The following is a 16,530-nucleotide window of genomic DNA, read 5'->3' as shown; positions in this document are numbered from 1 at the left end:
TCCGTGGTCATGTGGCTGGCATGACTAGACGCCAAAGGCGCACGGAATGCTGTTACCTTCCCACCGTAGTGGTCCCTATTTTTCTACTTGCATTTTTACGTGCTTTCAAACTGCTAGGTTGGCAGAAGCTGGGACGAGTAACAGGCGCTCAATGCAGCATTCGGGATTCGACCTGCCAAACTGCCGACCTTCTGATCGACAAGCTCAGCGTCCTAACCCACTGAGCCACCGCGTCCCTTTAGAATGCAGTACTGCAAGCTAACTCACTGTTCGCTGCCAGGAGTCCAATGCTGAGCAGCTCAAGGTTGACTCTGCCTTCCATCTTTCCCAGGTTGGTTAAAATGAGGACCCAGATTGTTGGGGGGGGCAATATGCTGACATTGTAAACCACTTAGAGAGGGCTATAAAGCACTGTGAAGCGGTATATAAGTCTAAGTGCTATTGCTGTTTCCCACAGCTTTTTTTTGCACAGAATTATTCCATAAAATATTTTCTTGGTGAATAATTTCTGGACATTTTAAAAGGTAGAACAGGTGAAACTGATTCAAATTATAGCTAGAAAATACAACTCTTGACTTTTTAAAATAAGAGAGACTTATACTTTGAAGTACAAACTTGCACATGAAACTTGGCATCCAGAGGAATATTTGGGGCTGTGGAATATTTTTTAATAAACCTGTTCTTCAGGTTTTGCACAGAAGTGGAGAATAAAAATAGAAATTTGGGAAATTTAACTTAAATTTGGTACTGACAGTTTCAGATCTGGGACCATTCCAACATCAAGGACAGTTGTCTCGCTGTAAATTCAAGACCGCTTTGCAAAAGAGCTGTAATGTTCTAAATGTTCTCTCTCTACTGTGAAACCCTTCAATTACCTAATTTGTTCCATTTTCACTACATGACCCGACTGACAACAGATGGAAAATAAGCCCCTAATAAACACATATTACTTGATAGAAAGAGTATTAATTAGAGAAACAATGGAGGATAGTTGAGTGATTTCCCATCTCTGTAATTTCAGAACAGCTGTGAAGCTTTTATTTTCTAGAAGGCTTCTCATACCAGCTTTTATAACTCCCCCTCCTCAATTTCCAGTCCCTAAGGTTTGAAACCAAGATCTGCCTTTTATTGTTAACCTTCCACTCATGAGAGATAAATCTTTCCTGATGCTTGATCAAAAACCATTTCAGTTCTTTGGGTATCTTGCAAAATAACTCATACCTTATACTTTACAATTTCAATACAAAACGTAACAGATAAAATGATCATCAATTTCCAGCTTCATTATTTAGCAGAAGATTGGTATTCTTCCATTTTGCAAATAACTGAGAAAGTTTGAAGGAAGACAACACAAAACATAGTTACCAATAAATTCATGTAAGAAGACCAGTGAGGCAATGTAGCATGACAGACTGAGTAATTCTGCCACTATCATGAGCCAATGCCATGTCTGGATGGTCAGTGCCACCATCAAAAGTTCAGTGAGGATCAAGGATGTGAAGGAAATTGCCACAATGTGGACAAATTCAGACTCAAAAAGCAGAAGTGCACCATACATAATTATGCTGCCTGAAATGAGAGGAAATTAAAGGAGTTACAGCATCAACCGAAATGACAACTGTTGTTGACTATTTATAATGTACATGGTTGAATAGAAAGTAATTTCTCCAAATGATTTTTGAACTATTCTGAAATAATCAAAAGCTTTGAAAATTGCAGAGACACACAAAAAGGTTTTTGTGTGTGACAATATAATGCTAGGACTTGTACCTCAGGAAAACAACTAAATTCCTTTTTATTGAGATTGGCTATAACAACAGAATCTTGTAAATCTGATTGTGCTGTGCCTTTTCCTCCTTCTTATAGTTCAGTGAATGAGGGAGCCACTTCTGAATGTTATTTCTTGTTCTAGACTTTAAAGAATGTTTCTTTTGCCTAGGTAAATAATTTCTGCATATCTCAATCCAGGTCATCTTTCCTATGCTCTACACGTTCCTCATGAAAGAAATGGAAACATTTCTTCCAATCCAACTTCATACCATATCACTCATAATTTTATGCATATCTGCAGTATAGATGAAACTTTCTAGCTTAAGGCTCAGAGGGACTTGTAACTATAAGCTATAATCCAAAGCATACTTAAGAAGCTAGGCCCATTAAACTCAGCAGGAACTTACATTCACTGACACACAGACACACGGAAGATAGCTGAGCATGTAAGGAGATAGAATGGGAAGACAAGAGTGACTTTGCATTCTGCTTCTGGCTGATCAGAGAATGGCTTCACAGATCCTAGAGATTCAGCTGCAGACATAAGTCATGACCTCAGCATGAGTAATCTACACTGATGAGTAATCCGCAGCCTAATTTGAAAAGCAATTTGAGCGGTGACTCAAGATTAAGCCATAAAATACAGATTCAGAGAATAACCTTTCCACCATCTGGGAAGAGCTCGGTTTGGGGCCATTCTTGGACAATAGCTAGTAGCCAAATTGCATGGTGTGATCCATAAAGTGAAGTCATTCGACCCACAGAACGTAATAGGAGAAGAGTCTTGGCTTAGAAATCTTTCCCACGATGTCTCATTTTTTCTGACTGATCAGAAGCTGTGTGTTCTAGATGAAGGTTTTCATATTGTTTCCAGCATTGATATAGCCCTTGAAAATAATTTCTGTTAGAACATTGTCTCACACATTTCTATTACCATCCCACATGAATTTGCTTCTCTAAAGTATCAAAGATGGGACAAGTGGTTGTTCTTGTGAATAAGAAGATGTACATGAAAATGAGTAGACAATGGGTCACAATCTTCTTTTGCTTTGCATTCAGAGTACAAGGGCAGAATCCCTATCTTACTTCCTGAGTTAAGCCATTACTACGCTATCTTGTAGCCAGAAAACTTATTTCAAGACAAAGTCATTTTAATTCCTTCACTGAATTCAGTTACTTCTTGGGTTCTAGGCCATGTCATTCTTTTTTCTTCTGATCAGCAGAAATGCCTCAGATGAAAGGCAAATCCCTAAAAAGTACAACTTCAAGATGTAACTCAATATGAATAGTACGCATGCAGCAAAGCTCTAGAAACTATAGCTTTGGGCTACTCGAAGCACTGTGAAGCTGCAGTACTTAGTAGAAAAATGGAGGAAGGATTATACGACTGGAGCACGTAAGCTGGACGAAAGAGTTTTGGTATGCAGCATTTTGACTTATATATTGGAGGAACCTAAGATAAGTAACAATGATCTGCCTTGGAGCATGTGGTAGAAGAGACTGCAATGGTTTTCATCAGAATCACTTTAACATACCAGCAGTTTCAAAGTGGAAATGTAACAACAGAACCAAGGAAGCTTGTTGGGTTCATCTCTGCTGCATGTAATTCTATCATTGCAGAAAAAGGAATCATAGTTCTGCCAATGGTAAGCCTCAACTGACATAGACCAGGGGTCCTCAACCTTGGCAGCTTTAAGACTTGTGGACCTCAACTCTCAGAATTCTGGCTGAGGAATTCTGGGAGTTGAAGTCCACAAGTCTTAAAGTTGCCAAGGTTGAGGACCCCTGACATAGACCAACAGGAGTCCAACTGATCCTATGCAATTGTTGATCCTTGCTCTATTTCTGTTCACACTGCCACTAGAAATAAATCTGCTCTTAGTCTGCATATCTCTGGCTTACCTCCAGACCACTGGTTTTTATCAGGCACTCTACATGCTTTCTGCTGAGAAGGAAAGCAAGACTGCAGTCAATGTCTGGAGTAATCAGCAGAAGTTAAATGGAACTCCTGGTGGTCAGTGAGAGCAAATTCGGAACTCTCCAAAATTTGCCAGCTCTCTTTATAACTAGTGAAACTAAAAAATGGCTGAATTTCTTTTTTTTTTCTCAGAGAATTATATGAAGTCAAATTTGGAGAACAATTTATTTCAAATGTTCAGAAACACTCTGATGAATAAAGCAAACCTCTTACCTTGATATATACTTATTAAGACCCAGATCAAAAACGTCTTATAAGATAATGGCCTTCCCTAAAATTTGAAAGAGCAGAAAAATGAAAATGAAATCTTTCTCATATATATTAACCTCAAAGCCACATGCAGAAATTTGAAAGGAATAGAAATGTAAGAAATCTGAACCTTCAGGAGATCTTTGTAGAGTTCTGGATACAACATGGCCACGACCGCTTTGACATCTTTGTCCAGCACTAGAGAGAATACTGGAAACATGGTGTAGAGGGTAGAATATCTAAAATCAGGAACAGAAGAAATGCCAGGTGAAGTTTATAATTTTTTCCTCTTGGGGTTTATTTTAGAAGGCTTCTTTTCCTTCCTTCCTTCCTTCCTTCCTTCCTTCCTTCCTTCCTTCCTTCCTTCCTTCCTTCCTTCCTTCCTTCCTTCCCTCCCTCCCTCCCTCCCTCCCTCCCTTCCTTGGTTTGAATTGGAAAAGATCAATTCCTGGGACTGTCTGAGTACATATTAGATACTCTACTACTCAGCTACTAAATTTCCCCCATTGCTAATGTCTAAGAGCTGCTTGACCTCTAAAATATACATTTTATAAAGAAAGACATAATAAATGTTATGTGCTCCAAAAATGTGGTCACCAGATTTGCAAAATAATAATAATAAAAAATTGCACATGTACATATCAAGAGTTGGAACTGATTGCATTTTCTTGGCCAGATTATATTTTGAACCAAACCTCAAAGTATGCTGCTATATTATGTGTGAAATGGTCCACAGATTCAGGACTTAATTTTATCCCAAACGCAACAGGAATCAGCCTCAAACCTTCCCTATGATGCTGGGCTTTCACCCCCCCCCCCAAAATGGTGAGGTGGGGCACTGGCATTCATTTTATTTTCTTTCTGCAAGAGTCATATTATGAAAACATGGTTTTGTTTACTTAAAAAAAAATCTGTGCCCTGCCTTTTACTTTCAGAAAAGACACCTCCCCCACTCCACCAACATTTTATACCATTGCTTCTGGGATACAAAAGTTGCTTTAACAACTAAAATTGGTCCTAATGGGAACCATGTGCTTTTAATGGTTGCTGGATTAAAAGTTGCTTTGAAACTGTGCATCTTCAAAGTGTCCTGCTTCATTCCGATAACAGCAGTAGAGGCAGGAAGGAAAGAGCACAACATTTTAGCCTGTGCTACTCATTGCCATGACCGCTTTCAAACTCAGGAAGGCTTCAAACAAATCTTATTATACATTTTAAAGATACCACAGGGAATGGTTTGGCTCTTACCCAATGATGAGAAAGCCTTGATACAGCGGAACAGAAGCAAAGTAAAACACAGAAGAGAAAACTGCCTATGGAATAAAATACAAGGAATTATTAGGCTTCAAAGCAAAAAGAAAATAATCTATTCAGCTATCTCTTAATAGAAAGAGTTGGTGTTCCATCATTTGTCAAATCAGGCAAGTAGTAAAGATTAACACTCTCAAGACTCAGGAATGAGAAGAGACCACAGGTGGCTTCTCTACCCACAAAGATTTGGCAATTTTAAAAAAAATGTTCATGGCAAATTAAATCCTAATGAAAGAGGGATTTTAAAAATATGGGTTCTAAAAGATATAATGCCTTCTCAATAATTCAAAAAATTGTGAAGGTCAATATACAATCAAGACCAGAGATATTTCTGCTAAAGATTTTATGGATAAAAATTTGGAAAAACTGCATGGTATTCTTTTCCTAAGACTTTTATATCCCCAATAGTGGAAAGAGTTAGAATGGAATAGAAATAATAACTTTATTTCACTTTAACATCATCTACAATGGAAGAATGGTTGGTAAAGCTGATGGTGTTGCTGAAATATTGAAACTGAGGCTCTGATTAGAAAAAAGGCAATGACTAACTTTAATGCGAATTGGAAGCTCCTTTTATAGTTTTTGCACAAACAGTAAAAATGAAATTATGATATATAGGTTATGACATATGGGGACTATTAATGTTCATGCATTATAAACAATGGAACCGTAAAGCAAGAGTTGAATTATTTTTTTATTTGCATCTGCTTTAAAACAAGTCAGAAATTATTCTTTCTCTCTTTTTTGTATTTTTGCTTCTTCCTATATTTTTTATTTTTTTACTTTTTCTTTTCTATCCCCCTTCTTATTAGTTCTTATTACTTTAAAATGTAATAAAGTTATTATATTAAGAGTATAAGTGATGCAAATAACCTACATATAAAAGATATAAAATAAAAAGCTAAGAGGTCCCAAACCAGTGTAATTCACTGAAAAACTGCTATCTGCTTCCACACATGGAAGAGAAACCATATCAACGGAATGTGAGAAAGTAGGAACTTAATGACCAAACGGTTCTGGTTTAATGGATTTCTCCTATTTTCTCTGCCACTTAGACAGAAGTAAAAATCTTGTGTGGGTTTTTTTTTTAAATTCACATCCTGATCCTCTCTGGAGCCAAACGGTCAGATGACACTAAAATCGGTACAGGAACATCACTGACCTGCATGGTACTGATGCATAAACTTCTGTGGATCACAAACTGGCTGAGAGCAGCAGATCTTTTGTAGCTGTTTCTTCCATGCACCATCAGTAATCGGCCCAGGTGCTTAAACTGAGTGATGGAGAAATCTGCTGCAAGAGAAGCTTGTTTTCCTTCCTAGGCATAGCGTGAAACAAAAATATCAAGACCGTCCGCTCTTAGAACAAAAACCGGAATTCTCCTGCCATAAGAGCAGGCATCGTTCCTGTTGTATACAGTAGCTTGTTCTCCTTTTATCAGACCATAAGATCATTCCAATCAGGCATCTGACAGCCGCGAACGTGGTATCTTTAGTAGAGTTTATTACTGCCATGCAATCCCACGCAGAATGTAGCCTTAGAAAATCTGAGGCATTTGCAAAATCATTTTCAATTTTCTACTTCTATTTATTGACCACAATTGGGAGCAGAATTTCTGTTACTAAGCAAGACAGTGATTAAGTGAGTTGTGCCCAGTTTTGGGACCTTTTTTTGTTGTTGTCATGGTTCTTAAGTGAATCATTGTGGCTTAAGTGAATCACCTAATGGGCATTAAGTGAAACCGGTTTGATATTATGACCCATGTGATATCACCGCAGCTCTGACTGGATGTTAAGGATGTCATGACTATCTCAAGATCATTTCATAATTCTTTTGGATAAGAGGGGAAAATAATGGCCCAGACTCTTCAGTTAGGAATAAAATCAGGCCAGAAATGTACAGGATGACAGTTTAATCAAAAGCATATGTCTTTAATTGGGGCCAAAAGCCTAAAAGCTTAACACTGGCCAAAATTGTGAGTGGGACCAAATAATATCTGTGGGCTCAGAATTTTTTTTTAACTTTTCCACTGCGTCATGTCTATTTTAAGGATTATGCTTACATTTTTATGGTTTTCTCATCTCAAAATGGGAATAAGCAACTACGGTCAAAGGAGGAGGGGTCTTTGAGGAATAAAGAAACTATTTGTCCAGAGGGCTTCTGAGGTTGTCTTCCGTAAATCAGATGATAATCTGATTGTGAAATTGTCCATTGAAATAAAGTGCATCCCTCCCTCTCTCCTGAAACCCCTATCACTGTGACTGTGGCATTCAAACGAAACATCATGCTTTGACTTACCTTTCCTTCAACACCAACACCACAGTCTGCCTCCTGAATCATACTGACATCATTTCCCCCATCACCTGTAACAGAAAATATCAAGGCAATTCAGGAAAATTTTGAGTAGCTTAGAATGTTAGCAATCAAGGTCCGATCCGTAGCTATTCTACAGTATGTTTCCATTTTAAAGGACTTATCAAGGTAAAAAGAAAACAGAAGCCACGGTGAGAAACATGAGGAATTATAAGTGGAAAACTGTTCCTGAGTCAACAGTGTAAATGCATGTGAGTAAGACAGTTGTAAAATAAGACTCTGTTTGGAACTACGCCTGGTATTAAAACCAATACTTTCAGTCTAATTGGGCATAAAGTACATTGTGTTGCTGCAAAGTGACAGTTCCAACATGGGAATGCTTCCAAGATACTTTTGTACAACCTTAGAGGCAAGCCCAAGTGATGGGCATAGAATCAAGTTCAGTGTATGAACATACAGGTTTACCTGGATGCATCTGAATGAAACAGCTCATTACCACAAGCTAATAATTTTCAACTAGCAGGTGAATTTTTTTTTTAAAAAACACCCTCAGAGAGACAAAGAAACACTACATTTCCCCCACAGGATGAGGTGGATACATCCTAAACACATCTGGCTTAAGTTCACAAGTTATCTGGAAGCCACACAAGGAAAATGGTGGAATCACTGAATCATAAGAACATCCCATTTTTGCCGTTTTCTTTATGGTTGAAAGCAAAGTTCCCCTTGCTAGCCAAGGCTGGATCTGCTTAGGTTTTACTTGGTCTGCTATAGCTAACCATAAAGAGACAAATCATTTTAGCTTTAGAGTTCCTAGCTGGCAATGACATCCTTTTGGATGGTTACAATAATGGATTCCAGAGCTTCATTATACATGTAACATAAAAGAAAAGAACAGCAGTCTGGATATTCTACTTGAATCACTAGCAGTTTAGCGTTTCTTTGGACAATTATTCCAGGTCATTCAAAATAGGTTTCACTGTCTGTTTTCACCTTTTAACTACACTATTTTTTTCCCTAAGGATCATGAGGCGTGAAGTAAGCAAGGGGAATAACTATATAAAACAGCAGAACACTTTTCACAGTGCCTGTTTTCAAGAAAATCAGAAATAGTAAAACATGGCTGCTAAAATTCAAACCCACAGATTCTGGGGGAAGGAGCTAGAGTTGCAATTTTTACTATCTGATAACCACTTTAGTTTGAGCTACAATTTCCAAATGAAAATCCCCTTAAGAAAACTTTTGCATGCATGTAATAAGGGACTAAATTTAAAATGTGATTTTCTTTCATTAAGAATAAATTTGGGAAGAACTGTAGCTTTTATGTTGACTGGAACCTATCTACATTTAAATCTATGGAAACAAAAAACACAATTAACAACAAGGGCCAACAATCCTGCTGGATTTATGTCCCTCAAACACTCTGCCACCTAATATAGGATGACAAAGAGAACTCTGGAGATTTAGCACAACGATAATGCCTTGTTGCAAAGGATGGCAAGTCTTCTTAATGCAAGTAGCACTCAAATTACAACCATTCATTTCATAACTATTCAAAGTTGCAACGGCACTGAAAAAAATGTGCTTTACAACTAGTTCTCGCACTTACGACCACTGCAGAATCCTCACAGTCACATGCTCAAAATTCAAGCACTTGGCAATTTGTAATGGTTGCAGGGTCCTGGAGCCATGTGATTGTCATTTGTGACTTTCCCAGCCTGCTTCCAAGAAACAAAGTCAATGGGGGAAACTGTATTCACTTAATGACCATGTGATTTCCTTAACTGAAGTGATTTGCTTAACAACTGTAGGGAAAAACCATCATAAAAATAAGGCACCACCCACTTAACAGCTGCCTTCCTTACCAATGGAAATTCTGGCCTCAACAACGTTGAGGGCTTCCTGTAAACTCAATTGATTAAGAGCCATTAAATCACTGTCAACGCTTAGCAACCACACAAACTTTCATGATGATCTGTTCCAAGAACACCAAAATGCCTGTTATTATTATGATGGCGCGGTTTAATTGCTCTTCTGCAAGTGATCAGGAGATTAGATTCAACGATCCTTTCCATCTCTCTCTGCATTTTCTGCCAACTTATGACATGTGCTTATTCCAAGTGCTGCTTCATAACTACCTATACGGATTTGCTTTCCTTCAGGCAGTGGCTCCTTTCATTTCATGGAGGGCTGCTTCAGAAACTCTCTAACCTTTAAAAAAAAACTCCAGAGAAATGGGAAACCCATAGGTGTGTGGCGTTTCCTCTGTTTTCATGCACCGATGAACCAATATACAAAAAAGATGGTAAACTAGAGAATCGAGTGGGAGAATCCCTACTATGAAAAGATTGCATGAAGGCTGGGAAAGTAAAGATAAGAAGAAACAGCTGAAAGACTGAAGGAGAATCCATTGATAGCTTATTCTACAAAAAGCAACTCAGCCCAGGTGGCCAGAAACTAGAAAGAAAGAAAGAGGCCCCTTAATGAGGTCATTGTAAATGAGAACTGGACATTCCTCTTGAAGAACATAGTTAACAATAATATATAGATGCCCCAAGAATAGCCTGAAAGATACTGAAGCATGTGTAATCTTTGCTTCCCTTGTTGTCACCCGCGTGAGGATTAACACCTACCTACTGCACAGGTCAGCTTCCCAGTTCTCTCCTTGAGTAAACGTACAATCTGAGCCTTCTGTGTTGGGGCACATCTACAGCAGACGACTGCTGGACACTGGCAAGCCAGTTCCATGAACTCATACTCATAGTATTTCAAGCACACCTATTCCACGAAAGAAACAAAAGTGGTAAATAGGGTGCAGAAATTCTTTCTTTTACCAACCCCTGTCTCTTGTTAGAGCTTGATGTTCCAAATCAGGGTTTCTCAACTTTGGCAACTTTAAGATACAGTTAAGAATTCTGGGACAACTTTTTAAAGTTGTCAAGATTGAGAAATACTTCACTAGAGGAATTTACGCAAAGGCCTTTCTGGCCAAATCTGGCACTTGGTGCATAAGCAGGGGCTGAAGCTTAGTCTACCTCTCACCTCCAAGGAATCCCCAGAAATCACCAGGGCACAGTCGTGCTTGCGGCGGAAAGCATTTAGCTCCAAATGTGCTTCTCCACGGTTGGTCACCTGGACAGGAGAGAACGGGTAGCTTAATGTCAGCAGAGAATTCGTCGTATGTCACATGGCTGTCAAATCTGCCAGATGGTGGGTATGGTGTCCTGATCCAAGCCCTGCCACTGCTGTACTTGCAGGACTTATTTATTTATTTAGTACATATGTAGGCTGCCCCAATCTGCCATAATTCTGAAGAGGTGAGAAAATAAGACAATAAAAATAAGAATATACTTAACCCCCAAATAAAAAAAAAGTTTAAGGTTAGGAGACTCTAACAAGCCATTACAAGGAACCATCATTCACTCTCAGTCACGGCCTTGGGAAGAGCCAGGTTTTAAAAGTTTGTTAAGTGGAGCCTGGAACATATATGTAAACCTTGGGGGGGGGGGGAGGAGACAGAGATGGTGTTTCAGAGAGCAGGCACCATGACAAAAAGGTTCTTGGTTCCCACCCCATAACCCAAAGGACCTGGGGGATTCTAACCTAGGTCAGAAAGCATGAGACAGGTAGAAAATAGACTGCCACTCAGATAACCAAGACCTATTCCACAAAGGGCTTTATAAGTAATATCTAGGACCTTGAATTGCATCTAGGATTTAATGGTAACTATTGCAGCTTATGATGCAGAAGTATTACTTGAATGTACCATAGCATGCTTATAACTGCCCATGCACTACATTTCAAGTGATCTTCAAGGGTGCACTGAAATCGTTCAAATATAAGGTGACCAAAGTATGAATGGCTGTCTTAAGGAACTTCAACCTTGAGCGCCACTGACATATTAAATTAATTTGTGTGGAAAGTCTTCCTCACTTCAGCTGCTACCTGATACTCAAGCCGAAGCCGTGAATCCAGAAAGATCTCTAAATTATGCACTAATCCTGGAAGGAGTGGTGCAGTCCCATTCAAGATCAGATATGGATGGAAGCATTCGAGATATTTTTTTGGAGGGGGGGGGCAAATTACCACAACCACCCAAACTTGAGCCTACTCCTGTTCAATTCAGATTCACACAGCCTGCAGATACCAGGACAAGACCTTGAGAACTGTGAGATGTATAAGTGGGTATAATCAGTATATTGCTTGATACTGTATCAACTGTATCAACCAACAGATGAACTCATTCAGTGGCTTCATGTAGAAAGGGCAATTGCCCAAACTCCCTCCCAACTCTCAACACTGACTGAAACCAACCACAGAGAAAGGAAGAGACCCATCAGAATACCCTGACCTCCAGTCCTAATACCCGCAGGATACCAGGTTGATGATACTAAAACTTGCTGGAGATCAAGTAGAACCAGGGTGGCTGCACACAAATCCTGCATTTTGCTACTTCTCAGCAAGGAATGAGTCACCGTAAAAAGGCTCACTGGGCAGCTATTTGAGGATGTGATAAAGCTGGAGAAATAATTACATTTCACTGTTCTTATGACCAGAATGTAATCCCTAGGCTCTTATTCATTCTCCATTAGATTCACCCTTTGTCTTCTTCCAAAAGCACTCTAGGCATTTTTCTGGCATTTTGTTTCCTGAAGTTCCTCAGAAAACCAAGGAGTTCATTAGGATCATTGCACAGTGAAAGGCCACAGAGGAGCAATTTGATCCAAGGATTGTAGGCAGCAACAAGTGACTCAAGTGTTGCAAATTTTGAATGCCTACAAACTTCGATTAGTACGGATCTTATCCAGAAACTACAAGAATGAATAGTGGCTTGAAAAAGAAAGCACCGATCAGTTTTGGGGGGAAAGGACATATAATGCTAGGAAGAGATTTGGGTTATGAATATTACACTACTCTCACCTGAACATTTTTCCAACATAATTAGTGCATTCTTACTTGGTAACAGAAGTATGAAGTATTCAGATCCACAGAAGACAAGGACATTTCAAATTTGGCAGAGGTATCTGTGGTATATACCTGCGTCAAGCAGAGGGTATATGTGCACAGATCCAAAACAACCTTGCTTCCTGCTTGTTTGGAGTCTCTGTACACATATCTCTACAGCAAAAATCACCAAATCTGGTTTTTGAATGGGATAATCAGAATCAAGGGATGCTTCTACATAGCCCACTCTTTTTATTCTTAAAGCCATGATCACACTTTGTCAAGTGATTGCTCCATCCTGGTCAACACTATGAACCTGTGGCAATTTTAAGAGAGGTTTTATTGAAAGAATTATACTGGAAGACAAAGATCAGTAATTTCTAGTGCTCTTTAGGAAATTTAATACCAATGTATTAAAAGAGCTAAAGCTAATAGCACGAGGAAGAACACATCATATGGTTCAGAAATGAAAGCGACTGCTAACATGGGGCTAAAGGAAAGGCTTTGCATCCATAAAGATCTGCATCTCTAAGGACTCAGTACAGTCCTTTTGCCTGAGACAATTTAGCTTAGATGAATGAAGACTTTCATCATACTGCATCTCACATTTACTGCACAGCCATGTTACCGAAATGCAGTGGCCTTCCTTGCTTTGCCCAATGAAGTCTTGGGCCCTGACATTTTGCAGAGAATTCCCAGAAAAGCATTTTCAGGGAGATGCAGAGTTCCTTTTACAGAACAACAAGTATGAGCAATAATTTATTTTTGCAAGACAGATCAGAAGAAAATAACATTCACACTGGTTTCGAATGAAGGGCGGATTTGGGTCAAAGTGCCTTGCTGTAACATCGGGGGGGGGGGAGGAATCCATCAGAACGGGAATTAACCATTTTAACATTTTTCATTTCTACATTAAATTCATTGCTCCCCTGCATTTTGTCTTGTTAAAGAACTTATTTCAGGAGTGATCCAAGCACCCTGATAAAATTGAGTCTGCAAGAAATTGGAGGAAACAAGAGCTCTTTTTCCTTGTTGATGTTCCAGCTTCTACAACCCATCATATGCGGTGATGTCTGGAGCAAGGTTAGGCTTATATCGTATGCTCAGGCTGTGATCCACATGCACAGTGAAGCTGATGTTATTTCCCTCGATTCAAAATAAAGCTCTGAGGACAAGTGCTAAGTAAATTAAGTTTTATTTGTATTACTCACCAGTCTAAATATATGAATGTCCTGAGACCTGGTTACCAGATGTGCATTCTTAGCAGTACACGTGGCTGTTTCCAGTTTATCCCCTGTGAGCATCCATACCTAGAATAAAAAAAAATCAATACCTCACATGAACAGAAACAAAGAGCCAGTATAATGCAATGGTTTGCTTTGGACCAGACTCTCTGGAGACTCAGATTCAAGATCCCACTCAACCACAGAGCTCACTATGTGTATCACTTTTTCTCCAGTCAGTTTACAAGGCTGATGTTGTGGGAATAAAATTAGAAGAAGCTCATATTTAAACCACATTCAACTCTGAAAGGAAACCAGGTTGCATTAAATGTAGAAAATAAAGAATGGCAAATAATAAAAAGGCAGTTAATAAATGTTAAGCATGTAGGAAAGTTAAGATAGGTATTGTATTTTAGATATTTAGAAGCCAGTGCGGCATAGTGGTTAAGACCAGGATCCTGGAGACTCAGGTTTGTCTATTTTCAGCTATGGAAAATGTGACCATAGGGTGGTGGCCTTAGGTCAACGATTGTCTCTCACACCAACCTACCCACAGAGTTATTGTTGTGGGAAAACATAGAAGAGGCAATACTAAGTATGCTGCCTTTGGGTCCTGGAGGAAAGATATATAAATCTAACAAATCAATCAATCAAATTAATAAAATGACCATATAAAAATACAAAAATCTCCCTTGAGTCAAGAGATAGATGACTTCCCGTGATTTCATGGCCATACCCATCTGTTTTTCTTGACACTAGGGTGGGAGACCTTTAGAAAAACTGGAGGAGACCCATCCTCCCTGGCATATCATAGTTTCTTTCAACTATCCAACATGTAGGCATTGTGAAAACAAATGGAAGGAACTTGCACCTTTATACCGAGTAGGTTGTAACTAAAGTCTCTGTCTTCTGGATATGAGAGTTGGACAAACTAGGGACAGGTGCAAATCTGAAAGTAAGTCCCATAACAAAAGTATGTAGCTTCTACTATCTCAAGGGCCTTGACGCACTTTGCAAGATAAGAGCATTGGGTTAGGGACCAGTAGGGTAGAGGGAGTAGGTGGTGAAATACTATCCATAAGGATTTCTCAGCATTACTTAGGTGTAGTCAAGCCAGTCTGGACAGGATTTTAATTCAAATATAACTGAAATCCTGCACTCAGTCAGAGATTTAGGCATGATAGTCTCAATAGTCTTTTCAAATCCCATGATTCTTTAAAGCTTTATATAAATGCAATTGACAAAAGCAATTTTAGCAATTACATATTTTAAATAAATTACCTGGAATTTTTAAGTAACTGTTAAAAAACCCTTTTAATATCATACTGAGATCTAAGAGATATATTTCACAAAAACATGAGTCAACCTTGCCCATTTTTGGAGATGGAAGCTGTAGCTAAGACAAATGGCACCAATAATGCAGTAATGGACGTTATTTAAAGACAGCTTTAAACTGCTCCATGTGGCAGCTGTCTCAGTGCAACAAGCTGTTTGTGTGTAGAAGATGCAACCAGAAAGGTCTGTGGTGACATGGAGAAAATTGCCACATCCACATAATGAGTCATTGTAGATCATGAGAAGACAGTAACCATGTGGACAACTTCATAGAGATTTTTACGTAGCAACCAAAATATGTGTGCGAGTCTCTAATTAAACTTTTTAATAGTCAGTGGAATCAAACAGAATTGGCCTGCTTTGCATATTGCACAATGTGATATTGTTGCCATTGTTGGGAAATACATCTTTCGGAATGGGCACTAGTGATATGATCATGTAACCTGCCATACATTCTACTACACATTTTGCTTTGTATTGCCAGTTGTAAATTGCAAATTAATCTTTGATGCTTATGATGATTCTATAGTATACTGCAATGGGTTTCAACCTTGGCTGCTTGAAGTGTGAACTTCAACTCCCAGAATTCCCTAGCCAACTTAAAAGAGCACTCATGTACCACCTGATGCCAAGTCTTTAAAACAGCTGTGCCTTTTCTTGAGATGTCTAATTTATCATGGGATATGAAACTTCACACTGGGAAGCGTTATGATTGATATGGGCAGAAATTGAACACTTTCCATAGGCAAAGCCAAGAATTTGGGAAGCATTTCTGTGTAGCACAAACATGGCCTTGGGTACTTCTCTACATCTTGGATGTTATATCCATTCTCCCATTTTTCACAAAAATTCAGATCTTGCCTTCATGGAAAATTATAAAATAAGCATAAGCTTCATGCTGCCATTCTTTCCAAAGTTATTCCTTGAGACAGGAATCCAAAGTCCCATGGTTTCAGACAGGCTTTCTATATATCACACACGGCTTCATCTTAGCTAAAAGGAAACACAGTTCACTACCTTCTTTATACTATATACACACAGAAATTTGCACAAGAGAGTTCAGTTTGCTTGGTAATGCTGACAATCATGGCATGCAGCTGAACTACATGTTATTTGGAATGAGACAGGTATCTTAGTTACAAACCGATTTAAAATATTTGCTTTCCTGACATGGGGAAAGGCTAGCTGTGGTGTGATTCCTAAGGCATAATTTTTCCCCCAACACAACATTCTGAGTAGATGGTCTCCAACTCTCAGTCAGATAAGCAGCAGCACCCAAAATAGTGGGAAGTCTTTGTAATTCCACCTTTGCCAAATCCCTGCTCTGTGTGTCAATGCTGCAAACATTGACATGTTTTTGCATTGACAATATGAGAGACAGCCTGTTACTTTAATTGCTTCATTTGG

At 38.9% G+C, this 16,530-nt stretch overlaps 1 protein-coding gene across 6 annotated transcripts in view; it reads right to left on the bottom strand.

The window, feature by feature from the left end:
• ATP9A (ATPase phospholipid transporting 9A (putative)) overlaps positions 1-16,530 on the bottom strand; it is a 94,261-nt gene that overhangs the window by 4,778 nt on the left and 72,953 nt on the right. For all 6 annotated transcript variants that reach the window (XR_014491870.1, XR_014491871.1, XR_014491872.1 and 3 more), the window contains 9 exons: positions 13,777-13,875; positions 10,664-10,753; positions 10,255-10,399; positions 7,607-7,671; positions 6,471-6,626; positions 5,246-5,310; positions 4,128-4,236; positions 3,962-4,019; positions 1,366-1,569 (listed from right to left, as the gene is read on the bottom strand). Coding sequence is in view for 3 of the 6 variants with exons in the window: in XM_083357412.1 (XP_083213538.1) it covers positions 1,366-1,569; positions 3,962-4,019; positions 4,128-4,236; positions 5,246-5,310; positions 6,471-6,626; positions 7,607-7,671; positions 10,255-10,399; positions 10,664-10,753; positions 13,777-13,875 (991 nt within the window). In the remaining 3 variants the exon portion in view is untranslated. The remainder of the gene's footprint in view (positions 1-1,365; positions 1,570-3,961; positions 4,020-4,127; positions 4,237-5,245; positions 5,311-6,470; positions 6,627-7,606; positions 7,672-10,254; positions 10,400-10,663; positions 10,754-13,776; positions 13,876-16,530) is intronic.

The sequence above is a fragment of the Vipera ursinii genome (genome assembly GCF_947247035.1).
Source record: "Vipera ursinii genome assembly, chromosome: 3".
Taxonomy (NCBI): Eukaryota; Metazoa; Chordata; class Lepidosauria; order Squamata; family Viperidae; genus Vipera; species Vipera ursinii.
Note: the sequence above shows the minus strand (reverse complement) of the source record. Positions and strands in the feature narration are given on the sequence as shown.